General features: G+C 42.7%; 1 protein-coding gene across 3 annotated transcripts in view; it reads left to right on the top strand.

Moving 5' to 3' along the window:
• EGFLAM (EGF like, fibronectin type III and laminin G domains) overlaps nt 1–27,528 on the top strand; it is a 193,417-nt gene that overhangs the window by 68,020 nt on the left and 97,869 nt on the right. For all 3 annotated transcript variants that reach the window (XM_058308035.2, XM_058308041.2, XM_058308048.2), the window contains exons 2-6: nt 10,137–10,246; nt 11,333–11,416; nt 15,403–15,429; nt 21,803–21,920; nt 23,069–23,204. In XM_058308035.2, the coding sequence (XP_058164018.1) occupies nt 10,137–10,246; nt 11,333–11,416; nt 15,403–15,429; nt 21,803–21,920; nt 23,069–23,204 (475 nt within the window). The remainder of the gene's footprint in view (nt 1–10,136; nt 10,247–11,332; nt 11,417–15,402; nt 15,430–21,802; nt 21,921–23,068; nt 23,205–27,528) is intronic.

Below are 27,528 nucleotides of genomic sequence, written 5' to 3' on the forward strand. Positions count from 1 at the left end.
TTCCAGGGCAAGAGTGTGAATGGATGCCCACACGTGATTTGTGTAAAATAAGCTAGCAAACAATGAAATAGAATATTTTCTATCCTTTATATTGACCTGGAAGATAAATTTTAAATACGGATTTCTTAGGCCCTTGAATTAGCATTTTGCAAAGGCAATATGAGAGAACTGGCTTGTCCCTCTTCTCTTCCTACATGGCTCTGGCTCTCCCTGAAGGGTGCCGGATGGATGCACGTGTGTGGACACCTCAGCCCACGATCCTAGTTCTATCCACCATCTGCCCTGGCAAACAGGTCACCCCTGACAGTGGCAGCCCAGTCCACCCTCAGTGGCACACTCAGGGAAGGGGCTATCTAGGACCAGGAAGCTCAGGCTGTCTGGGCAGGTAACCCCAGGGTCTCAAGTGCCCAGGGAATGGTCTACACAAGGATGGGGCATGGGCTCCGAGCGGCCATGTCTTCTTGGCCTGGGACTCCTCATCCCATCCATCTCCACAGGTAGGGGCATGGCCAGAAGAGTTTCCAAACTGGAACTTTCTAAAACATGGTGCCACCTTTGCCTGCATCAAGGGTAGAGCTGCTCTGAGGATGGCCAACCACTGTTCCTCAGGTTCTCCCCCAGCATTTAAAGGGAGTCGCTTAGAACGTCAGTAGGAAAGACACTTAGAGATCATCTAGTCCAGTCCATTGGTTAGCAAACAAGGAAACCCAGGCATGCTGGAGTTGCGGATTACAGCAGGAGTACCAGTGGGATTACAGAGGGAATTGTGCTTGTGACGTGATGGTAACCTCCCCCCAGAAAGAAGCCCAGAGGACTGGAAAGCACTTCATGCTGCTCCCCAGTATCTCAGAATTTCTTTAATCCCTGAGCAACTGGAAGAAACACTGTTATATATCTTAAACCTACATTTTTACTACTGCCTTGAGGGCATCAACTTGGAAATGGCTGTACTGGGAAGCTCTTTGGTTACATATTCATTGCTGCTTTAGTAATAATAGTTGAAGCAAGCTTCAAAAAGATGGAAATAATTTTTTTTTTTCCCCTGCCCTATTCAGAATTTCCTGATTATTTTTAGTTAGTCTGGGCACTTTCCATTGCATCAGTGAATATAACATGGTTCATTCCATGAAAATCAAATAACTAAAAAGCTAGCGATGTACTTCTGTCACAGATGATATTTTTGTTTGCCTTTTGAAGTGTTTTTATGAATTGGATTACAAAACTAATTGAATCAGAGTTGAATTTTGCTCAGGAAGTTGCAATATTTTATGAAATAAAATTACCATAAGAAATTGACAAAATTATTCAGAAGTTTCTAATGCAAAAACCTAATACAGTTTTGAAAGCCCTCCAAAGAAGAAAGCTCAAGAATACAGTCCCCTAATGGCAAGGAAACACACTTTTTCATTCATTTATCTCTTAATAAGTATAGCTTTTAGCTTATAAGAACACAGCTTCTGGGTATATTGCATAAATGGATTATAACTAGTTTTAAAGAGTGCAGTTCTTCAGAACTAGTTTTCTATTGCATAATGATTTTTTTTCTGACTTTGTAACCATAGTTGGTTACATAGGAATGTTATTTTTGTTTTTAACTGCTTAAATCTTATTTGGATATGGCTTACATTTAAGTGGCCTACTATTTTGATTTTTAAAAATATATATTGAGGAAGTGTTAGTATGTTTTTATATCATAATAGATAAAATTCCTGAAGATGTCAGTATTATTATCATTATTGAAACATTTTTGCTTCAGTGTTATTAAGAGTCTTTGGAGAGTGCAGCTCCGGCTTGACTTGTCCTGGCCAGACTTGACTCAGAGATTGTAGAGATGTGAAGAAAGCCTTTGGTGGTTTCACTCTTTGTCTTTCACTCTGGCAGCCAGAAGGGATTGAAAAATTACTTTGATCCATTCATCCCAGTGAGAACCACACCCTGAACCCTCTGATAGGGTCCACCACCCTTCCATTCCTGGAATCTCTTATCTAATGCTGCTTTTAGCCTGCCCTCCTTTAGCCTGCCCTCCACTCCCCCCCATATAGACCCCAGTAATCATTCCATCTGTGGATAAACAATGTGCTTACCCTGCAAATATTGCTTCAGACAGGTCCCCAGCTGGCAATCTGGCTCTTCCCTCAAGGCCACTTCAAACAAGCACGGAAAGTGAAAAATTCTGTACTTGCAATGCAAATGTGGGTTAAGAAAAGACCTTTGGGGTTTCCTCCCAACCAATATATATAGGGATATCAAATAACTAAAAAGCTAGCCTATATATCCCTCTTACACAAAAGTTTTAGAGACCCCGATTCTCTGGCCCCAACCTTCAGGAAGCTTTTTACTGCTTTAGAGGGAAAAAGATCTTCAAATAATTTGCTAGCACATTCTCTGGAGTAGGTACAGTTTGGGGAATCGTGGGCTGGGAAACTGTATCCCTTAGGATCTGGAGGTGGCATATAGGTTTCACTGCATGCACCAGACCTGAATACTTGGCAGTGCTGTTCCAGGCACTGGGTTGAGAGGATTTTGAGGCCTCCATGAAGAAGAGAGGGTGCGTATGGTGTGACCAATTCAATGCCAAGGCTGATTTCCAGGTTTCTGGAAGTCACAGTGGAAGGTAATACCATTTACTAAGAAAGGGATTACTGGAGGTGAGGCAGGATAGACGAGGGCCCTAAGGGAGAAGGGGCCCGGAAAACCTAGTAAGCTACACAAACAGAAACTGAGGCAATGGCTGCTAACTTCCATCAGCCTGCTGACTCACACAAGTCCGCAGCTTAAAAGTGCACACCCTGCAGCTCACAGCACACACACTCAAAGGCTGCCTTATCAGAAGGCAGCCAGCAACAGCATTACAGGGCAGGAAGGAGGGAAGAGGCAAGAGGGGCACCACCCCCCTACCCATTCTCAGGTTACCTCAAGGTCTAGTGGACCTGAGGCCAGCATGCTCTGCAGAGCTAAGGAAGCAGCCAGAAGCTACACCCCTAGGCAGATCAAACCACCCAAAAGATATCCCTTGCTTAGTCTCAAGGTTAGCGCAGGTCAGTGCAGACCCTGGAGTCCTGTACCCCTAGAAAACTGGGGACCCCAGGGCAGAACTTCATATTTCTCTCACTTAGAATGCCTGCCTTCCACTCTGAAGGTGTGCTTTATTTCTCTTGCTTCAACCCCCAGTAAATTCTCTGCTTGCCTGATTAATTAGTGGCTCTACCTTGAATCCTTGAATTCTTTCTCATGATGAAACCAAGAACCTGAATTCTTTCTCCAATAACAGAGGGTCTTAGGTTGAAGAGATGATGAGTTCAGTTTTGACATGTTGAATTTGAGAGGCCCATGGGATATCTGGGTTCACTTGGCAGCTGGGGACATAGACCTGCCCCACTAAAGAAATAGATGTGGGAGCTATCAGCATACATGTGACAGGCAGGCATGAGAGCACTGAGGAAGAGGGTGCGGTGGGAACTGAGAAGAAGCATTTGGGCAGAATCACCAAGCACAGCAACGTCAAGGGGTAGGGAGAAGAAGAACATCTCTATCTCATTCCCCACTCTCCCTGCCTTCTTCTATCCCATTGGTGAGACCTTAGATCAAAGACTCTAGTCCTCAGCTTCCTCATCTGTAAAGTGGGAAGAATAATTTCTCTGTCCTCTGTCCCAATTATTTGAGGATCTGATGTCTTCTGGTGAAACATGGTGGGATGAACAAGCATATTATTTACAGCTGGCTCCTCTCAAATGCTTGCAAATGGGGGAATGGAAAGAGCAGTAACCACTAAGACAAAGGAAACAGAAAGAAGATGGAAGCAGTAAAATTTTGGAAATAGAAACATACGTGGACAAGTGGCAACTAACTGACTTAGAAACCAAAGAAAGATGATTTCTAGGCCCGCTGTTGGGAAAATCAGAAGTAGGCTAATATTTGTGTAGTTCTTTAACATGTTCAAAGGGTTTATTCTCCCTTTTTCCTTTCCTTTCTTCCCTCCCTCTTCTCCCTCTCTCCCTCCATTCTTTCCTCCCTCTTCTCCCTCTCTCCCTCCCTTCATTCCTTCCCTCCCTCTCTCCCTCTTTCTTTTCTCTCTTCATTCCTTCCCTCCCTCTCTCCCTCTTTCTTTTCTTCCTTCCTCCCTCTCCTCTCTCTCTTTCTCTCTTGCACTCTCTTTCTTTCCTTAGATAGATTTTTCTTTTTAAAGAGATATTTTTTTGTGTGCATTTCCTTTATCAACAAAGGGGTCTGGTCATACCTGCACATACTTACATGCAAATTTTGATATTTTGATATAAAAATACTGTTGGAAGTAAATTTTTTAAATTATGAAAACAACATCATAACATTTGGGAAAACTGACAAATTGAAGAAAATTGAAGGGGAGTCATCCTTAATTTTAGGTATCCAAATGCAAACATTAGCCTTTTTCTTTTGCTTCAAGTTATTAACTTGAAGTAATAATACTAACTAGTGGTAGTACAATACTGTTATAACTAAACTACAAACTTTAATTGAATTTCTCTGTTTTTTTTCACCAATGTACTTTTTCTCTTCCAGGATCCAATCCAAGATACCATATGTATTAGTCAGCCAAAGGGGTGCTGGTGCAAAATACCAGAAGCCTGTTGGCTTTTATAAAGGGTATTTATTTGGAGTAGAAGCTGACAGATACCAGGCCATAAAGCATAAGTTACTTCCCTCACCAAAGTCTATTTTCATGCACTGGAGCAAGGTGGCTGCTGACATCTGCGAGGGTTCAGGCTTCCTGGGTTCCTCTGGGCTCAGCTCCTCTGTTTTCTCCACAAGGTCAGCTGTAGACTGTGAGGCTCTCTAGGCTTTGCCTCTCTCCACAAGGTCGGCTGTAGACTATCAGGTGAATGGCTTTGTCTCTCTCCCTGGGGCACCAACTTAAGACTTCAGCATCAAACGCCAACATCAAAACTCCAACGTTAAAAGCCCTCAACTCTGTTCTTTGCCATGCCTTTTATCACACTAATGATGCTACCCAATCAAAGCCCTAATGATAACTTAATCATGCCCAGGTATAGACCAGTTTACAAACATAATCCAATATCTATTTTTGGAACTCACAACCATATCAAACTATACCATATTACATTCAGCTAGATCTCATTTTCAGTGTTTGTATAATAGTCCAGTTGATTCACCATAGTTGACCCGCTATTGCTCTGTTTCTAAATATTTAGATGGTTTGTGTTTTCCCAGTATCACAGTATTACTATGAAGAACGTCTTCATGTGTTCTTCTCTGCTTTTAAGATTTTTTACCCATGACAGACTGTAATCACACTTCTGGGAGCTCAAGGATAGGAACATATTTATAACTCTGGATATCATTGCACACTGCCAAATTGTCTTCCAAAATAAAGGCTTGCACTCATTTATACTGCCACAAGTAATTTTTTGAAAGTAGCAAATTCATGTACTCATGTCAGCATTAGTTACCTTCACTTGAACATTTTGGCTAATGGCAATAGGTGAAAATGACATTACAGTTTTCTTTAATTGCATTTATTCAATAACTGGCAAATATGAATATTTCCCCACATGTGTTTACTAGCTATATTTCCTCTTTTGTGAGTTGTCTTTTCGACCTTTATTTATTTTTTTCCAATCAGACTTTAAAATTCAATTATTTTCCATAACTTGATATTCTATCTTTATTCTTTTGATTCATCTGGAATATTTTTGCTATTTGGTCCAAATGTCTAACCTGGGATATCTCTGGCCACAGATGGCTATGCCTCTTACATCATGTGCAGTTCAAGGCGTCTCTGCGTTCCCAGCTTAGTGAATGGCACAACCCTTTGCCCTGGGCTGCCGAAGCCAGAATCGTTGGAGCCATAGTGGACTCTGTCCTGTCCGTCACCACCCACATCCACACAACTGCCATGCCCAGATAGCTCTATCTACCTCTCCAACTGGCCATTTCTCTCTGTCTCCACTGCTTCACCTCTAGTTTAGTACAACCAAACTGAAAACTTTGTCTCTAGTTTTGCCCTTATCCCCCAATATACTATCTTTCTACAGCCAGAGGTCCTCCTAAAATTCAAACCTGATGCTGTCACTCTTTTGATGTAAGTCATCAGTGTTTAGGCACCCTGTGCTCTGACCCCTGATTTTCCCTCCAGCCTCCTCTTTTGCTATCTCCTGGTTTGACGCCCGCTCCAGAGGTGCCTCTGAATTCTGGTCATGTGAAATTTCTTGGAGATGCTTGAATCTGCCGTGTCTTCAATGTAAGCTTCGCTTGCAATGTCCTGCTCTCCTTTTGCCCTATAAGCTCCCAGGCTTCTATAAGTCTCCACTTAAACATTATCTCCTAAGTGAGCCCTCCAGAACCATCCTAGGTGCCCCTCTATTATCTACTATCTCAAACCCTTGTATGTTTCCCTTAGGCTATTAAAGTACACTCCTTTCATTGTCTGCGCCTTCTTGATTTATTGTTTTGCTTGTCACCACACGATAAATTCCATGGAGCTTAGGGTAGGACTGTCTGTGTTCCCCCATAATCTTCCCAGTACTTAGCACACCACCTAGCACAACGTAAATGCTCGAGAAGTTGGTTGAATGCTCTCTTTTACCTTTGGTGAAGAGTATATACTGCTTCCTCTGTTTGGGATACTTTGCCCATCCCCACTTTATGGGCCTCATTCTTCCTAGTTCATCAGGCCAATGCAGGTGACCTTGCTATATGCCCCACATTCCCCAACCTTAATGCTTTTCAGGCCCAGTTGTAGTATCCTGCTAATTTGTTTGTAGCTCCAACTCTCTCTTGCTCATTAATGTATCTCCCTTGCTTAATCCACTGTCTAGTACACACAGGAGCTCAGTACATATTTATTGAGTGTGTCAAAAGACTGAATAAATAAATGAAGATGCCAGAGAGGTAGAAGTCATCTCTAACTGTGTCCCATCAGGACTCTATTTAAATACTCTACCAGAGAATATGAAATACCATATTGAAATGCATGCTTTTTACAGTACCAGGTTGTCATGATAATAGTAGATTGGCTTGCTCAGCATCTATCTTACCCTTCTTCTAGGGGCCATTACTTCAAGCAGAGGCGGAAAAATAAAAACTACATTTTCCAGATTCCTTTGAAGATATATTTATAGATAGAGATATCTATGTCTGTATTTGTGTATCTATCTATCTATCTATCATCTATCTATCTATCTATCAATCAATCATCTAATAGATCCAGTGGAGCCCAAAATCCACTCCTCTAGCCTTTTCACCAGTTTTGTAAGCATCTTTCTGCTTAAAATATCGAGAATGTTTTTCTTTCCTGAACTGAACTGTGGGAGATACACAAGTGATACAGGGAATGGTATCTCTTTTATTGACTCAAGTTAGCTGACTCAATCAGTTGTAAAATATTTCAAAATAAAGGGAGCAGGTGCTGTTCCTGGGACTATGGACAAACCTGTGCTTACTGGCTCTTTTATGGTTTTGCAAGGGTCTGATAAATAATTCCCACTAACTTTGCCCCACTTCCAAATACCTTTTAACACAGACCTCTTAGCTCATCAATAAAGCTGGCCAGTAGTGGGTAACAAAACTACAAGGAGACACGATAGGTGAATTATTCAGATCTTCAACATATCAACAGTTTTTAGTAAATCAACAAGAAAAAAATTAACAGCCCAAATACAAAATGCACAAAACACATGGATAGTGGAAGAAAATTAGCCAAAAAAGATATAAAACTGTACAACCTTTTTTTTCTTATCAAGTTAGCAAAGATTTTTCAGGTGGTAATATCAAGACCTGGTAAAGATATGTTACCTATACAGGGCATTCTCATATCCTTCATGGGATTCTAAATTAGTTTTCTAGAAGTAAGTTTGTTTGCCTTTATAAAAAGTCTTTAAAATGTTTATTCCTTTAGATACATGGTTTTCAACGAGGAACAATTTTGACCCTCAGGGAATATTTGGTAAGGGCTGGACACATTTTGGTTGTCACAACTGGGGGATGCTACTATTATCTAGTGTGTAGAGATCAGGGATGCTGCTAAACATCCTACAATGTACAGGTTAGTCCCCCAAACAAATAATTACCTGGTTCAAAATGTTAATAGTGAAGTTGGTAAACGCTGCCTCAAATACAGGAATTCAGTTTTATGAATTTACCCAAATGAAATAACTGAGTGGACTTAAAGATTCATTTAATTCTTTTTTTCTGAGGGGGGAGCAATAAGTCAACAGCTATTAAAAATGACAATGTATATACCCATAATTTCTCTTCTGGATATCCATCCTAAAAATACTTGTACATGGACACAAAAAGGCAATACACATGCTCTTTGCAGCATTATTTCTAATAACGGTATTTTGGAAACAGCCTAACTGTCAATCAAATGGAGGAATGGGTAATGAACTTGATGTTCTGTGTAGCAGAGTTTTGAGCCATCTGACCTTCCGCTACCCTCTTTCTATGATCTTATGCACCTCGAGGTGGGGGGGTGCTTCTTTACTCTGTGATCTGAACAGGACGGACATCGTTCCTGTCTTCACGGAGCATTATTTAAAACAGCAAAATATTGCCCAACAAGAGTGGAATTATAAATAGCATAAATTATGGATAGGTTTGGTGGGAGAATAATTCCCAGGGCTTACCTCATCCTATCATGTCCCAGTCTGAGAACCAGAAACAGCTGAATTTTTCCTTTTCTACCCCTTGGTTGAGCAGAGAGGAAGTGGTCTGACCTAAGTTTCGCCAATCAGATGAGACTTTAAATCTTGAATAAAGGCAGAGGTAGAGCAGTTGCTGGAGACCCAGTCCTTGCTGTGGTGGCAATGGTAGGATTCTGCAGGGCAGGCGAGCAGTTGCCTCCTGGCCTCTCATTCTTACTGTACATGATAACCTTGAGCTCCATTGCTGGGTCCACTAGAAAGGCCTTGGGTTCTGTTATTAAAAACATTGGTGGTAGGCCCAGTAGTAATCCAGAAAACCAGACACATTAGATCTCTGTGAATTGCAAAGTATACTAACTGATTCACTGGAGAATTATATACTATGGTTAAAAAAAAAATGATCAGAACATATTATGGAAAATCATATTGCAAAACATTCATTCACTCAAGAAATGTTTATTGAGCCCTTATCATCTATTAGTTTCTTTAAGCTGAGCAGGACAGATCTGGTTCCTGCCCTCATGGAGCATTTTTTAAAAATAGCTAAATATTGGAAATAAATTCAATGTCTAACAGTAGTAGAATGATAAATACTATAAATTATGGCACATGCATTAAATGGAGGTGCTTACAGACATTCAAAGTCATGATTTTTAATAACAGTAAATATACTATATATATACTAAATCAAATAAGATTTAAAATTACTGAATATGTTTCTATAATATTCACTATATGTATATGATGAACACAGATTTAAAAATTATATCTACTTATCTATATCTATGTATCTAAATTTATAATGAACCCAACTTTTTAAAAAATTTTACTTATAACCAAAGAGAAGTATACCAAAATATTGACAGGACTCATCACTGAATGGTGGAATTATATATGATTTTCTTTTTGCATTTTCCGAATTTAGGCAATATGCCTATCTTGTTTTGATAAAAATAAAGTTTGCTATTTATCATCGTAAAAGTATTTAAGATAACAATAGAGTAAAACTTCTGAAAATTTTAAATCCCATTTTACACTTAACTGTATTTTTGAAATGTTCTATAATAGAATATCACCTATATAAGCAGACATCTTTATTTGACACATATGGAGAACATGCTATTGAGCAAGTAAAATTTCTTCATTTTGTTTTAATACATAACTGAACTCCTAGTGTCAAGCCAAGAGTGTCTGGTTGTATACTATCCTCAATCTCTCTTTGCTGGTTCTTGAGCTATTAGAAGTTACAGAAAGACTGACGGTGCTAGCTGGGCTGATTTCTCTACCAATGCCAGGGAGGGAAGGTGTAGGAAAGCTCTGGTGTGGCCAGCTGAGACAGATGGGATGTTCTAGAGAGAGGGCTGCATTTTTGGCCTGCAGAATCATCTTGAAGGATGCTCCCCATTTATAAGGGCACACTCTTAAATCTTTTGTAAGTATAGCCAAGGCGGATGCACGGAGCGTTTAATGCAATGTCTTTTATTTTTGGGACAGGCAAGGTGGGGCCTCCTCTCGATATCATGCTGGACTCATTGAACTGTACAGCAATCAGCATCCAGTGGAAAATGCCAAGGCATGCCACGAGCCCCATCACTGGGTACACTGTGAGTACATGGGCACATGGATTTCTGCAACGGGTATGTTGCAGTAACTGTTTGTCTTTGCTTGTCCTATGTATGGCCCCTTATGCCAGCCCCCCAATATGAATAAGTGCCCCACTCTTCCCCCATGAAACTAGAGGAAGTGTTCCCCTTTCAAGGATGCTTGAAGGTGCTCTGAAAGTCATCAGCTTTGTTATAATCATTTAGGACCTACCCAGGCCTTACTCTGTTCATGGATGGGAAAATATATGCCAAGTGGAAGCCACGGGTCCTACCATCTAAATGCTTAAGGTCAAATTTGGAGGATAAAGCAGAAACATGGGAAATAATGGAGAATCACCGTGGAATGCTGTCAGCAAGTATGAAGTAAACTCTGACTTAAAATAAGGGAGTGGACAGGAAAGGTGGAGGAGAGAACGGAGAATGCATTCTGACATTTCAGAGGTTACAAGCCGGGCTGATTTCAGTTCACCAAAATGTTTTGTTTAGACAGTGTTTTTTAAAAAGGAGTCAAGTTTTAGTAGGTAGGAGATTTAAGATAAACACTGGAGTCCTGGAATCCCTGGGAACACTGGGAAAGCTGACCACACTGGGCCCCTGTTCCTACGGGGCACCAAGCCCTGCATGCTTTAGATGGGACATAAGCCCCTCCTGTCACCCTGGGCCCTCCACTTCCCGTTCTGTCCCTTTCTCCAAGACCAAGGACAGGGGTCATTTATTATGGTACTCATCCTGGCATCTTCTTAAAGTGGAGAAATGTGTCTGTGGATTTACATGGGATTAAAGGTCGAACCATGAAAGGTTACTTGAGCTGGTCACGTTTTTAGGAAAAATTAGACAATCCAGTGCTTTCCATCCCATTTCCTTGGTCCGTGGCTTCCTCCTGGCCCTTGCAGGCTTGTGAAGTTTACGACCCCAGCCGTGCATGTCTGTTGTTTGTTCCCAGGAACTAGGGTACAAGGCCAGGGGCCGCTTACAACCCACTGCGGTGGAGAGTGCAATTAGAACCACACCTGGCCTTCTGGCCTGGGCTGGGGGTAAGGGGGAGTGCCAGCTCTGTTTCAACTTGGATATCTGCATCTTTTCAAGGTGTTTTACTCTGAGGCCGGTGCAGATAAATCCCTGCAGGAGCGGTCACAAAGTGTGCCTCCGAGCCAGGACGCACTGACCCCTGTGAGTATCTCCCGCCTGGCAGCACCCTGGGAAAGGAACGTGGTGATTGGCATTTCAGGGCTGTTGAGAAGGATTTCTAATTTGAAACTTAGATTCCTTTAGATGTGTGCGCTGCTGTCTATGTAATAATAATAACTGATGTTTGTGTAGTCCATTAGAATTTACAAATGTCTTTCATGCCCATTACCTCATAAAAAGCCGTCTCTATCTCCAAAAAGGCAGGCATCTGCAGAAAGTCCTGGCGTACAGGAGCCCATCCTTGACTCGACCCCATTTTATCATGCAAGAGAACAGGCACCTTATAGCTCCCCCCTCCCTTTCTCATAAAGTTCAATTTTGATTTGTTTGAAGTCCCAATAAAGCTTTATAAATAAATATGACCCGTTTGTATCTTCCCAACTGCTGGAGACACAGTGCAGAAGAAAATGAGGTAATTTGAAATGTAGAATCAAATGGTCGGAGCTGTTTATTTTTCTTCTTGAGGCCCGCACTCTGTCTTTCCACTAACCATCTGTGAGCTCCTCAACTACTCCTTTCCCGTTTCCTGTCAATGTCTCTTTGGATGAATTTCTTGCCTTAGGTACTTTCTGCTTTCTTTTCTTTCCCTCCTCTAATACCTCCCCTTTGTACTATTGTTACCCTACAAGGAAGGACCTTTTGAGTTGCTCCAGGGTGTCAGCACAGGGGCTCATCATTTTGCTCTAATGATGATAATGCTAGCAAGTCCAGGTCAATAAGTGCCTACTCTGTGCAGCACAGAGTTGGAAACTGATTTGTCATCTGTGATAAATTTATTATCATTTAGTGAGTGTCTATTATCTGCCAGGCTCTATCCCTCATGCTTTCCAATGGTATTTCCATTTAACCTTTACCACCATCGCATGAGGTCGGCACTACCTCATTTTATTGGCAATGCAGCTGAGACTCAAAGAGGTGAAGCAACTTTTCCCAGTCATCCAGCTAGCAGGTTACAGAGCTGATGGAAGCTCAGGTTTGACTGACTTCTGAGCCCCTGCTCTTGCTACCTTGTCACCAAAGGCACCTACCTGACTGGAAAAGAATTGATGCATATTTTCAGCTGTTTGTATTTTGCATGACATGCCTTCTACCTCAAAATATACTTTAGCTTAAGCACCCCTCATTTGCCTCAAAAGTGCTCAGCCCCTGCCTTATGGCTTACTGTAACCTAAAATGAGAGGTTGTGCTGGCCCCATCCAGGAAACCTCCGGCTGAGGGTCCATCCACCCTCGACGGCACTGGAACTTCCTGCAAGCCCACCCACCCTCCCCAAGGAATGGGTACTGTCTGTCCTGGTCTCCTCAGCAGCCCCAGTCTTGTGTCCTTCTGGGCTCACTTCTCCAGGTAGCCAGGGCACGGTGACAGGTGCCCAGGCTTCTGGGCAGTACCCCCGAAATTGAGATCCTGCCCCATCACCTGGCATCTGGGAAGAAAACCAGCATTTCTGTGATGGCCACTGTCATGCAAACAGAACAAAGCGCCAGGAGGGAGACAAGTCCCTGGGCTTCTAGCCCTGCTTCCTCAGCTTCCAGGCTGGATGACTTTGGTCAAAGTGAAAATCATGAACTTAGGAAACAAACATGCAGAACATCACACAGGGCTCCCATGCATCAGCTATCCACCAACCTCTTGCATTGTTGTGAAACGTTTGTTAAAAATTATGAAAGAATATTGTCAAAATATTACTGCTACCTATAGTCCTTATCTCATGTTTGGTGTATCCCCCCCCCCCAACCCACCCTATTATTTTATTTTATTTTTAAAGATTTATTTATTTATTTATCCCCTCCCCGCCCCCCCCCAGCAGTTGTCTGCTCTCTGTGTCCATTTGCTGCGTGTTCTTCTGTGACCACTTCTATCCTTATCAGCAGCACCTGGAATCTGTGTCTCTTTTTGTTGCGTCATCTTGTTGTGTCAGCTCTCCGTGTGTGTGGCGCCATTCCTGTGCAGGCTGCACTTTCTTTTGCGCTCGGCAGCTCTCCTAATGGAGCGCACTCCTTGTGTGTGGGGCTCCCCTACACGGGGGACACCCCTGCGTGGCAGGGCACTCCTTGCGCACATCAGCACTGTGCGTGGGCCAGCTCCACATGGGTCAAGGAGGCCCGGGGTTTGAACCACAGACCTCCCATGTGGTAGGCAGGCACCCTATCCATTGGGCCAAGTCCGCTTCCCCTTATTTTTTAAATATGCTTTTATTACGGAAGTAGTGAACTTACAAAACAATCATACACATGTGCAGAATTCCCATGCAACACCCCTTCACCAACACACCACACTGTGGTGGAACATTTGTTATGGATTATGAGATAATATCAGACTATTACCACCAACCACAGTTCATAGTGTACATTTGGCACACTTTTTCCATACTCCCCCGTTATCAACATGGTACTTCTTTGGCATAGATACCCACGACCCCTCACTTTTTATTTGCTTCTGATGTTTCCTCATTCCTGTACTCTTGGATCTGAGGAAGGTGATTTTTGTTCCTAGTGTTCAGGGATCGTCCGAGGCACAAAAATCTCTATTTCTGTGTACTCTCTGGTTTATAACCTGTGGCTAAGTTTGACTACCTATAAAATGAGGTCAGGAAAGATGTTAGTTATGGGAGGGGGCAGGGGGCAGGAGAAAGATACGGATAAATGGCTTTTTGCTTAAGTTCTGGTTTTCACTTAGGACAATCATTAGGGACTCCTGGGTATCCCGCCCATGGTTTCAGAGGGAATGGCATGCACACAGGGAAGGTGTGTGTGTTTGAGGGAGATGAGCTGAGGCAGAATATGCAGGATGAGGGAGGAGATACTCTCTAGAGATGAAGAGAGCAAGTCAGGAAGGAGGGAGGAGAGGAGTCCAGAATAGCAGGGATTCAGGGGCCTTTCTTTCAGATTCCTGCATTACAACAAACCAGCTAGGTGACCTTCTAGTCACTTAGTTTCCTCATCAAAATAGGGATCCTGGTGGCGGACTTGGCCCAGTGCTTAGGGTGTCCGTCTACCACATGGGAGGTCTGCGGTTCAAACCCCGGGCCTCCTTGACCTGTGTGGAGCTGGCCCATGCGCAGTGCTGATGCGCGCAAGGAGTGCCGTGCCACACGGGGTGTCCCCCGCGTAGGGGAGCCCCATGCGCAAGGAGTGTGCTCTGTAAGGAGAGCTGCCCAGCCCAAAAGAAAGTGCAGCCTGCCCAGGAATGGCGCCACACAAATGGAGACCTGACACAACAAGATGACGCAACAAAAAGAAACTCCCGTGCCGCTGACAACAACAGAAGCGGACAAAGAAAACGCAGCAAATAGACACAGAGAACAGACAACCAGGGTGGGGGGAAAGGGGAGATAGATAGATAGATAGATAGATAGATAGATAGATAGATAGATAGATAGATAGATAGATAGATAGATAGATAGATAAAAGAGGGTTTCTCTGTTAAAAAAAAACAGAAACAAAAAAAACAAAATAGGGATCCTGAAAGCATCTATGTCATAGGTAGGGTATCTGCGGTTCCCGAACCATGCTGTGGTGCTCCAGGGCTCAGCAGCAAACTCACTGGGGCTTGTGGAAGATTCTACATTTCCAAGGGAGACAGCTTCATCTGCATGAACTACGACTACCAAGTTGTTTGGATGTAACTACTTAATAAATGGAACTGTTAGGCATTTCTTTTGGCCTAGAGGTATACCGTGAAAAGATTACTGAGATGCTCAGGGTACTGTGAACAAAGAAAGGCTGGGAACCTTCTGTTGTATAAGATCTTATCCTACAGCATAAAATTGCTGTGAGCATGGAAGAAGGTACCATTTGCTTGGCATGGAATAAGAACTCTATCAATCATCGGTATGACTCATATTACAAAGCTGTGTGTTCATTGCCCCTGGCTGTGCATGGGGTCAAGGGTAGATGCTCCAAGGGTTCACATTAGTCCTTCAAATTTTCCTTTCCTTTTCATGGACTTTCTGTTTTCCTCCTCTCCAGGAGCAACCTGATCATCTGGCGATTTTTGTAAGTATGTTTTTAAAAAGTTAAACCTCTGCCCCAACCCAGGGTTCAGGGGCTCTCCTCTTATTGCAATCTTGATTTCCCTGCAGCACCCTCAAACTGATTTAGACCCAACAGACAGTGCTTAGTCTTGTGTTAGCAGGGACCACAGAGTACACAAGGTGCATTTTCATCATTTAGTAATAAGCCTCTTTTATCCTTGCACGTGGTGCTTCATCTCACATGGCAGAATAAAGCTAAGAGGAACATTTTTTAAGAATGAAATAATGTAAGCTCTGTTTCAGGACTAGGTGAAACAGATTGAAAAGGAGATAAAATATTTAGACTAGTGAAGCATCACTCTGGTGGATGGTCCTCCCCTTCCCTTTCCTTTTCTTACCCCCTCTAACAATTCCAGGCCTTTTCAGGGAGCTACATGTGTAGACCTGTGAACAGGATAACCTCTGGTTTCATTTCTGGGGAAAAAAAATGTCTGTTCTTTCCAGCAGCAGGAGAAATGGACAAGAGGGGAGAGGGTAAAGGTGAAGTCTGAAATCAGGATCACAGATTTAAATTCAGAACCATTCAACAGGGGTTCATAATTGGAAAGTGAACAGGTGTTCGGCTAAGAAATAGCCCCATCTTTTTTTCTCTTACATAGCTTCCCAAGTTGTTTTTGTGCCTTGGATGATGCATTAGTTGATGTAAGTCTAGCAGCCCAGACACCCCAAATTATAGTGGCTCTAACAAAATGTGAATTTCTGTTTGCCTGCTGTAATAGTCTGGATATAAGCAGTGTAGGGCTGTTCTGATGTCAGTTTCCAGATCCGATCACATTGTTCCACCAACCCCTCCAGGTCTCCTCCCTGTGGTCCAGAACGGTCACTGCCACATCTACCTTCTAGCCAATAGATGAGAAAGAGACAGGAACTCCTTTCCTTTAAGGGATAACTCAAATTGCCCTCAGCACTTTCATTTACATCCTATTGGGCAGAATTTAGTCACATGGTCCCACCTAGATGCAAGGGAAGCTGGGAAATGTAGTCCTTGAGTGACCATGACCCAACTGAGTTAGGGGGGTTTCTGTTGTGACAAAGGAGAGAATGGGTACTGGGAAGCAATGAGTCATGGTGTTGCAGACTGTAAGTAGAGAGATTGGGACTGGTACAGGGGACATGGAAAAAGCAGTTAAACATCTGAAAAACAAGGAGTGAGCCTGAGAATTAGCCACGCTATGTCTGGGAGTCAGAAAATTGGAAGCATATTCAGTAGTGTGTGTTTTATGAGGGAAACCAGACCTGCTGTTGCTCCCAAGGACAGAAGGGCACTTACATAAACTCTCTGGTCGAGGATTTTAGGACTGACCTCACAGGCTGTTGTGAGGATTAGAGGAGGCAGTATGTAGAAGCATTTTAATTCCAAATGCTACATAAATGCAAACTATTCTGATTATACCAATCATAAGCTGAAAGTTTGTTGTTTCAGGTGGTCAGCACAAGATTCCTGGAGCATGGCTCATGTGGTTCAAAGTTGCTCCAGCTTTCTCCTTGGGCTCAGTGCATTGCCTGGCCTTGGTTTCCCTTTGTACAGATGGAGATAAACTGGCCATATGACAACTACTGGACAGTGTTGAGAAGACAAAAGAGACAGATTTTGGAAGGGGTTTTTGCATTGAAGAAAGGGCTAGACAAACACAAAGCAGGCTTATCTTGTTGTAAAGTGCCAAACTTTACTAAAAATAGTGAGGGAAGGGGCCAGAGAAGACTGTTGAATGCCCTCTGGTCTCTATTCTAAGAAAGTGATTTCTGTCACTTTCTGTTTTTCACCATCTTATGTAAAAATAAAGTCCAAGAATAATAAACATCTTGACTCCACAAGGCAAAATGCACACACACACACACCTAGAGAAGCACTTCGTTTTTCCACATTGGAAAGAGTGTATATTCAACATCTTACCTCATTTGATGCAAGCCTGAGGTAGTGATTTCGAACCATTTAAGAACAGGCATGCAAGGATTTGTGGATTTGTGTGGTGTTTTAGTGCAGAATTCAAGGGTGTCATGGGTCAAGATCTTAGAAGAGATTCCATTTGGGAAGAGAGATGTGTGAGGAAGAAGTGAATTAAATCACTGAATCCAACTCCTCATTTCATGGGCCTGGCTACAGAGATGCATTGATCCTCACTTCTTTTTGCAGACTTGATAGCTATCTGCGTGAGAAAAGACAGAAACTAGAAATGGTGGCTTCTGAGAAAGTCACCCTGTCCCTCTCAGAATGCACCCGGGCTAATGACAGCACTAATCTAGGAAAGGGTGTAATTCTTTTTTAATCTACATAAGGATCTTCTCAGAATCTAATTTCTTGGTTATCCGTGATCACTTTTAAACTTCTGATATATAAACTTCCAAGTTCATAGATAAAGTAGTAATAATCTGATATTCAGTGTTTATATCAACAATATTTTTGTTGATTTAAATATCATTTCCTACTTGTCATACATGTATTATCCAATTAGAACTTGGGCCTTGGAGTCAACAGAGCAAAGTTCAAATGCCCACTTTATCACTTACTAAATCTGTGACCTTGGACAAATCATTGATTTTTCAGGACTTCAGTTTCCTCCTTTGTAAATGAGAATGAAAATGATACTTAGGGCTGAAGGAAGGATTAAATAAGGCTTTGTGTGCAAAGATCCCTTGTTCCTGGAAACAGAGAAAATGCCCAGTAAACGATGGCAAGAGTAGCTGTATTAAGTATTGGCTCATACTGATATCTACTACAATCTGTGAAAGCACATGGAGACACACGCCCCTTATTATCACAGCATAATGACTTCACAAGGGAAGGAAGCGACCTTGAAGCAAAAACTTGTGAGTGCATTAAGTTGGTTCAAAAGTGTATTTCTGTTTCTATGGGGAGAAGTCCAGGAAAGGCATGAGAGGAAAGGTGCTGTGTCCACCTGTGCCTCCAGTCTCATAATTTGACATGAAAGCAGGGGACAGAGGATGTAAGCAGGATGCCTGGAGGCAAGGCAGTGGAGTGGGAGGGGGCACTGTAAAAGCAGATCTGTTTGTTCAGCAAAGACCCCTCGTGCAGTGCATGTAGGATGGATTGGGGCTGAGCGGCAAGGAGGGGCAGATTGGAGGCTATAGAGATGGCCCAGGTACAAGAACATGGGAACCGAACCTAGGGCACTGGGGTGGGGATGGAAAGAAGGCAGTAGGTCTGAAAGACATGGTGGGGGTGGCAGGAGGGATAAGGAACAAGGAATTACTAACTCCAGAGCCTGGGGCAGAGGTGCTGATGGAGCAGTCAGTGGGAGAAGCTGGTTCATTGATGAGGTAAACTGTTTATTGGTTTGATTTCTTTCTTTTCACTCATTAGTCCATTTTTTCATTCATCACAGAGCATAGCATTTGCTACATGTCTGATACTCAGCTAAACTTTGATATCCAGAGGATTAAGAACATCTTCCCACCTTCAAATGAGTGGGGATAGGGTGACAAATAAACAGACAATTACAATAAAACACAAGTAGTGCTGAGATTGAGGTAGAACAAGGACGCCAGAGAAGCACAGAGGAGGGGCACCTAACCAGACTGGGGGCTGGGGTCAGGGAAATGAGGTAATGTCTCAGCTGAACTGAGTCATGAAGGATGAGTAGGGGTGAGCCAGGCAAGAGTGGGGAGAAGGGCATTTCATGTAGGGAGCAGCAGGTTCAAAGGCCCAGAGGCAAGCAATTGTGTGGCATAAATTTTGAGCCCTGCCAAGTTCTTAAGTATGACTGGAATGTAGAAAGCAAGGAGGGGAAGTAGCACAAGGTAACGCTAGAAGGATAAATAGAGCCATTGGAAGGGGCTTTTACAGTGGGAAGTGAGATTAGATTTGGGGTTTGGGAAGATCATCTGTCAGCGTGGATTACAGACTAGAGGGGCAGGGCAGTAGTGGTGGCTGGGAGAATCAGAGCCCATTTTCATAAATATGAGGATGTGGACTTAAATAGCTGTAAGGATAAAATGGATTAAACAGATTTGACTGATATGAAGAGGCAGAATCAACTGCACGGGTAACTGCTTGAATGACATTTAGGAAGAAGAGGTGGACAAAGAGGGGAACGTGTCAAGAATGACTGGCTTGGGTAACTGGATAGAGGTCATACTTGCTATTCAATGGAAAGAGAGGTGGAATAATTTTTTGTTTTGCTTTGCTTTGCTAGGATCAAGGCAATTAGCTGAACTTTGATTATGTAGAACTTGAGTGGCTTGTAGTCGTTGGGTAGAGATATCAAGAGGCAGTCACAAATCCATGTCTGGAGATCAAGAGACAGCCAGAGCTGGAGATGAGCAAGTCTCTATAGAGTGATAAAAGAAGGTGGTGAGGGATGAGCACTTGGGAAGGGCTGACACTTAAGGAGTAAGAGGAGAAAGGGAAGTGCATGGATGATAATGAGAAGGAGCAACTGGGGAAGTAAAAGGAGGCAGGCCAAGGAGGATCAGAGTCATGGTTTCCAAGAGAGCCAGGAGTTTTAAGAAACAAGGACAGGCAAGAGTATTGAAAGTTGCAAAAAGTCAAGTAAAGACTGAGGCATATGCATTGTATTTACTACAGAGTTGCTCTGGTGACTTTGGTAAGAATATCTCAACAGGCTTTTGGTGGAGAGAGGTCAGATGGAAAGTGAGGTGAGAGGTGAATAGAGAATGAGGAAGTAGAAGCAACTTCATGAAGATTACCTCTGAGGAGAGGAGTTGGGGAGCATGTGTGGTGGGGAAATGATCATTTTTAAGATGGAAGAGATTTGAGCATAGCAAATACTTACACAAGCATCAGGTGGATAAGGGAGAGGTTGGAGAGGCAGGAGAAAGAGTAGAGAGGGAATAGAGGGGATTCAGAACCACACTTAGACCAGTGGTTTGCAAACCCGGATGTGCATTAGAAGAATCATCTGAAGGGCTTTAAAACTGAGCCTGAGCCCTGACTCAGAGATTCTGAATTAACTGGTTTGTAGTGCAGCCCAGGCATCTGTGTGCGTGTATGTGTGTGTGTGTATTTTTTTAGATATCCAAGTGATTCAGGGTTTATGTGTGGCCAGGGTTAAGCACTACTGTATTAAGTATTTGATGATTATTTGTTGAATGCTTTTTAAAATTTTGTTGATTAGTTGATTATGTCTCCTGCAGAGGAGGATGAGAAGAAATACAAGATGTGATCCCTACTCTCAAGTGGCTTACAGTCCTTAGGATAAATAGTAATAATTTGCAATATATTTCAAATGCTAAATTAGCTACACAGCAGTTGGTAGGGTAAGATCAGGGGTTTGGATGGTGAGGGAAGGCATCAAAAGGAAGATGGACTCAAGTGTAAGAGAAGTGGTAGCACCTAGGTGAGCAGAAAAGGGGGAGCTTCCCACCACCCAAGACAATAATCTTTACAACTCATTTCTTGAGTGCATCCTCTGTAACAGCTACTTTACACAAATTATCCCAATCACTATAATCAAGCCAGATAGTTATGCATTATCTCCATTTTACAGATGAAAATGAGGCACAGGGCCTCAACTAGTAAGTGACAGAATCAAGAGCTGAGACCAGGCCTTTGGCCCCAAAGCCAGTGCCCTATCCACTACAATTTCCTGATGCTTCTAACAGATGAGACGGGTCCCCACTTACTATTTAGTACTGTAACCTCAGGTGTCCATCACTTTTACTAAGGCCCAAGGTGGAGTGAATCCTCTTCATCAAGGGCTCTGGTCCTTTCTCATCAGGGCTGTTGGTACAAGTGAAATTCATACATACACACACACACACATCCATCCTCTATCCCAGTGGTACTCCAAGTGGGGCCCCTGGATCAGCAACAGTACCTGGCAACTTGTTAGAAGTGCAAATCCTTAGCCCCTCCCCAGGCCAATAGAATCAGTTACTCTGGGGATGGGGCCCAGCAATTTTTTAAGAAGTCCTCCTGGGGATCCTAATGCATGTACAAATCAATGTCTCAGTCCTCTGTTGTGGCTCATCCCTTAGCGTCTGTGATGGTGCAAATGAAAAGAAAGAACTAGGGAATTCCAACTATAGAAAACTGCCTTTCAGCAGCCAGAGTCTTCTGAGGATACTTCAGTCATTAAGAGCAACATCTGATAGTGAACGAGCCACAGTTTTAAGACAGTATATACATTCAGGTAGGAAAGGGAATCCTCCAGTCTTGGAAAATATGTCAGGGTATTTTCCTCTATGCAAATTTAAAAACTTCATCAGCCCCAGAGAAGATAAAACAATCTCTCTCCCAAGCAGTTTCACAGGACCCCCAGACAGGGCCATTTAGATGCCACCCTCTTGGAATTGTCCGATGTGCCCAAACAGAACTTCTGATGCTTGTGCCTTTCTTGTCTGGTCATCAACAGGAGGAAGTTATAGGAGATTTGAAGCCAGACACCAAGTATCTAGTGAGTGTCGCAGCTTACAGCCAGAGTGGCAAGGGACGGCTTAGCTCTCCTCAACATGTTACTACTTTGTCTCAAGGTAAAATGGGGTTCAAACTCATTAATACTAGGAAAATGACAGGCTTCTATTCATTCATTTCATCATGAGCAAATCTCAATGAGGATCTTGATATGCCAGATAAAACAAGCACAGCCCATGCCCTCTCAAAACTTTAAGCCTGGTAGAGTGAGTAAAGACATCCTCTAGTTAATGCACAAACACAGATTGTGATAAGTGTGGCATACAGTGCCATAAGAGCATAAAAAGGAAGACTTCACTTAAGGTTGAGGGAGTTCCCCGACTGGCTGCCAATGAAGTTGTGATCTGGAGGGTGAGGAGGAATTAAGAAGGTAAGGAAGGGGGATGGGAGAAGAGAGTTATAGGCCAAGGGAATTCAGCAAATGCTCACTGAAGTGGCACTGTGCTAGACTCTGGAGGTAGGAAGGTGGGCCAAGCAGTCGATGCTGGCAAGAGCTCATTGTGAAGGAAGAAGCATATGGTAAGCAAGTATCTGCATGCACCCAGGATCTGCACAGAGAAGATGGAACACATGGAGGATGGGGTGGGGATGGGGATTGTCACTCCTCTCTGCCCTGAGGCTCAGGTTTCAGAAAGAATACTATCTTTGGCCCCAATTTTGAAAGATGTGAAGGATTTCGCCTAAAACAGAAGGCAGGAAAAGTGTTCTGGGCATGAGGACATTTTTCAAGTGTCCTACCATTGGTATGTAATATTCTGATTATCAGGAGGGAAAACACAAAAGAAAAATAGAAAATAATTTTAATAAGCACTTATTTTGGCCTTTAAATGCTAGGCATTTGATTTTCCTTGTAGGTAAATATCAATTCAGACGTGCAGACAGAGATAAAAGGTTTTAGGAGGTGGGAGTGTCTTGACGGTTTTAAAGGGGACACACAATAGGTCAACTGCCTGAACCACATTTAGCTGGATTTCCAGCCAGGAGTGCTGGGGGAAGAAACTGAAAGACTGGCTCTCAATGACTCAAACTCTGTGTGGTGGATCCAGTGGTAGATATTTATGAAGGAATTTTTGTGTTTGTTCATTAGTTGAGACTGTTCTGAACAGAGATGTTACAGTTGTGGGAAACACATGAGTTTTTAATGCATTAAAACTCTTCAGCAGCTGAGAGCCCAGCCAAGTCTAGCTGTGTTTGCTGTCCCTCCTAGACTCCTGCCTGCCTCCAGCAGCACCCCAGCAGCCACATGTCATCGTGGTCTCTGATTCTGAGGTGGCACTATCTTGGAAACCAGGAGAGAGGGAAGGAAGCTCCCCTATTCAGTACTATTCTGTGGAATTCATCAGGTAAGTGTGTGTCACATTCAAAAGCCAAATGTGTTGACCTCAGGTATTCCAAGCATAATATGAAATTAGAGGGAGAGTTGTCTTCACCCTATGTGTGTTTAAGATTAGACGAAGTCCTGGAGGCTGTCTTAGTGTGCTGGAGTCTGCCAATGCAAAAATATCAGAAATGGTTGGCTGTTATAAAGGGGATTTATTTGGGGTAGAATCTTACAGTTCTGAGGTTGCAAAAATGTCCAAAGCATGGCATCATCAGAGATGCTTTCTCACCAAATGTTGGCAGCTAGCAGATCCTGGAGTCCTGGCACGTGATGAGGCAAGATGGTGGGTCTTCCCAGCTCTCTACTCTTTCTCTGGAGCTCAGCTGTGGGTAACCAGACATCTCTTCTTGGGCCTCATCTATTTGAGTCTATCCAGGCTTCTTTGTCTTTCTGTAGGTGTAGGTAAACAGGTAGTCCTCTCTCACATGGCCAGGTCAAAATGGCAGAGTTCCTTTTTCTGTGTACCTCTGTCTTCTTAGTTTATATAAGACCCAGGAAGAGGGCAGAGACCCAACCTGAGTCACCCCTCATTGACATAGTCCAATCAAGTGATCTAATCAAGTGATCTATTCAAGGTCCTTTGACTGAATCTAAAGCAATCAAAGGGTCTCACACCGACAGGAATAGATTAATTCAAAAACAGAATCATTTCTGGAATCCACAAAAAATTTTCAAACCATCGCAGAGGCCTATAGTTATATCTTGTTTTGATGGTGAATTTTATATGCCAACTTGGTTAGGCCATGGCCTCCAGTTGTTTGGTTAATCACTAGTCTAGATATTGCTGTGAAGGTATCTTGTAGATATGATTAGCATTTAGCATCAGTTGAATTTAAGCAAAGGGGATTACCCTCCATAAGTGGATGGGCCTCTTCCAAACAGTTGAAGGCCTTAAGAGCAAAAAACTGAGGTTTCCTAGAGAAGAAGAAATTTTGCCCTGACTTCAGTGCCAATTCTTATCTGAATTTCTAGCCTACTGGCATTCCCTATAGATTTTGGACTTGCCAGCAACCATGATTACATGAGCTACTTTTTAAAAACAAATCTCTTTATATATTCTGTTGGTTCTGTTTCTCTGGGAAGCCTGACTGACTTGCATGTCCATAGGCTGGCACCTGTCCCCATACTTGTTTAGTGGTAGATTGTTTGGTAAACTTGTCCCCACTCATCTAAACTTTTTCCCATTTACCTTCCATAGTCAGAGAATGTTCTAGGTTCTGAAAACCCCCAAGGCACCATTGCCAAGAAGTACGCCTGCATTTCCATCTTGAAACTTGCCTGCCTGGCTTTGAAACATTGTATTTGAAGTAAATATTGGATGGTGACTTTTCTAAGGGGGGGCAAGAAAAAAACATCTTTCAAAGCAAAGTACAATTCACTGTTACCTTCACATCTCTATTGCCGTGGGTCAAGTTTCTTGGTTTGGCTTTTAGTTTTTCCCTCCTAAACCTCTCTAGTTCATGTTATTCATCTTATCAGATAGTAGAAGCGTGATTTGAAAGTTTTTTCTAAAAGCTGCTGTGAAGAGTAAAGAAAAGGAATTCCCAATATAAGATCCTTTCCTTTCAACTCTAGTTGCAGTTGCATTTTGAATGGAAGCACCTGGGTGATGAATGAGTCTGAAAACAATGTTCATGCACTCGGCACTCTGTACATTAAAGGTGATGGGCTTGTCTGAGGCCTGCAGCTTCAGGGTTTCACAAATAGATTGGTTCAGCACCTCATTCCTGAGGCTGTCTGAAGCTAGGAGGAAGGATTCTGCTAAGATTTTATTAGCTCAGCTTCTGTCTCTTAACTTTCTAGCTTGTTCCTTGGTAGTGAAAAACTGATATTTGTTTCTTTAGAGAGGCAATACTGCACTGAGTCTCTTTAGTAGTTGAGTACAGGACTTATTTCAGGCAGGACTTTTTCAGCTGTGAGCGGTGGCAGAAACTCAAAAGGAGATGAGGAGGCATTAATGTATTGGCTCCTGTAACTGTGAAGTCCAGTTTCAAATATAAATGTAGGGAGGACTATTTCCATGTCTTGTCAGCAGTCTGTCTCCATCCGTCTCTCTGCTGTGCTTTCCACTTTATTGGCTTCCATTTCAGTCAGGCTCTTGATAAATGGTGGCAAAATGTTATAGCCAGCTGCTCAAGACTTGCAGTCTACTAGCTTAGCTCCCCACTGGAAAGAAAATGATTGTTTCTCAATGGACTCAACAAAGTTTCAATATTAACTCTAATTGGCAAGGCTTGGCTCCCTTGCCCCTCTCTGAGCCAATCACCTTTGCCAGGGATCAGGCATTGTTCAAACTCCAAGCTCTGGAATGAATGACTGGTGGGTCTTTCAGACCTGAAGCACATGGATTGAGAGTTCAAGAGGATTGGTTCCTCACAGGAAAATTGGGGTGCAATTACTGGAAAAGGGGGGAACAGAAAATGTAAAAATACTCTGATGGACACAGCAAAGCCCCAAGCCATTGCTCTTCATGGAGGATACTCTACAATCCTGCTGTTGAACAGCCTTGGAGGACAAAGCACGTCCATCTAGAAGAGAAAAGATTTGAATCCAATACTTGTTAAATGAACACTGAAAGTACTTAAACTTCAGCTTTTTCATCCGTAAAACTTGGGACAAAACTTAATGTTTTAATTTAATTGTTTAATACATAATACTTAAGGACTCTGAAAAACACCAAGTTTGTCATGTTACCCTAGCAGATCATCTGTGTTTAGCCCAGCAAAGATGATGGTTATCGTTTATTATCAGTGTTGTGCTCAAGCATGTATTTTTTTTTTTTTTAAACTTGTTCTGTGTCTGGTGTACTTGCAAAAGGTAGAAATTGTAGATTCTTAACCTTGGCTTGTGCATAACTGAAAGTAGAAGATGAAAGAGAGTCGTTGGAATTAGTATCTCTTCTCTCTGCCAGCCATGTGCAAGTCACCTCCCTTCCTGGAGCCTCAGCGCCTCTCATAGTTTGGATTCCCCCAGAAGCAGAGCCTGAGACAAGGACTTGGGTGCAAACCATTTATTTAGAAGCAGGAATGAGAGAGTGGGGAGGCTGTGATGGGGAGTCACTGCCGTAAGCAGTGGGGGCTTTAATGGAGGACTGGTTCCACTGAGAGCTCTCTGAAGCCCATAGGACGACTCTCACCTTTGTTCATTGGAAAGACTGGAGCTGTTTACCTGCAGGCTCCTGTCCTCCTATGTTGATTGAAGGTTGCCCTGGGGGATATAACTTCTCCACACTTCTCTGCTATGCTGGTATGTGAATTAAGAAGGGAGATCCTGTGATAGAATGAGGAAGGATGTGAGCAGGACATGATTGAAGCTGAATGCTGGCTGTCCAAGGCAAGTCTGAACTTATGTGAAACTGTCCATACCAAAGCTGCTGCTATATCAGAAATGGGACAAATGGAGGTGGCATGAGCCCCAGAGGCATCTGCTATAATGTCCTTATCTGTAAAACTTGGGTGATAATTTCTTCTAACCTTCTAGTTAGTGGTTAGGAAGATCAAGTGAAATCACATATAAGATAGCTTATTACAGACATTAAAAACCTTTATTTTATTTTATTTTTTAATTCATTTTTTAAAAATATTACATTAAAAAAATATGAGGTCCCCATTCACCTCCACTGCCCCCACCCCACCACTCCCCCCACAGCAACACTCTCCCCCATCATCATGACACATCCATTGCATTTGGTGAGTACATCTCTGGGCATCGCTGCACCTCATGGTCAGTGGTCCACATCATAGCCCATACTCTCCCACGTTCCATCCAGTGGGCCATGGGAGGATCTACAATGTCCGGTACTTGTCCCTGCAGCACCACCCAGGACAACTCCAAGTCCCGAAAATGCCTCCACATCTCATCTCTTCCTCCCATACCCTGCACCCAGCAGCCACCATGGCCACTTTTTAAAACCTTTAAATGTTGTGCTTGCATCACCACCATCCATTACCAAAACTTCTCCATCATCACAAATAGAACCTCTGTACAATATTGTGAAGGTAATCATCAGCAATGATTATATATTTGTAAGTGGCTAAAGGGGAAATTTTAGGTTGTTTATTTGTAATCAGAATAAAAGTTTTTTAAAAAACAGAAAATGGTGAGCCCTAATGTAGACCACGGACTATAGTTAATAGTATCATTATAATAATATTCTTTTATCAATTGTAACTAATGGACCACACTAATGCAAAGGTTAATAATAGAGAGGCATATGGGAATTCTGTATTTTCTGAATGATTTTTCTGTAAACCAATAACTTCTCTAATAAAATCTGTGAACTCTAG

Source organism: Dasypus novemcinctus, chromosome 2, assembly GCF_030445035.2.
Source record: "Dasypus novemcinctus isolate mDasNov1 chromosome 2, mDasNov1.1.hap2, whole genome shotgun sequence".
NCBI lineage: Eukaryota > Metazoa > Chordata > Mammalia > Cingulata > Dasypodidae > Dasypus > Dasypus novemcinctus.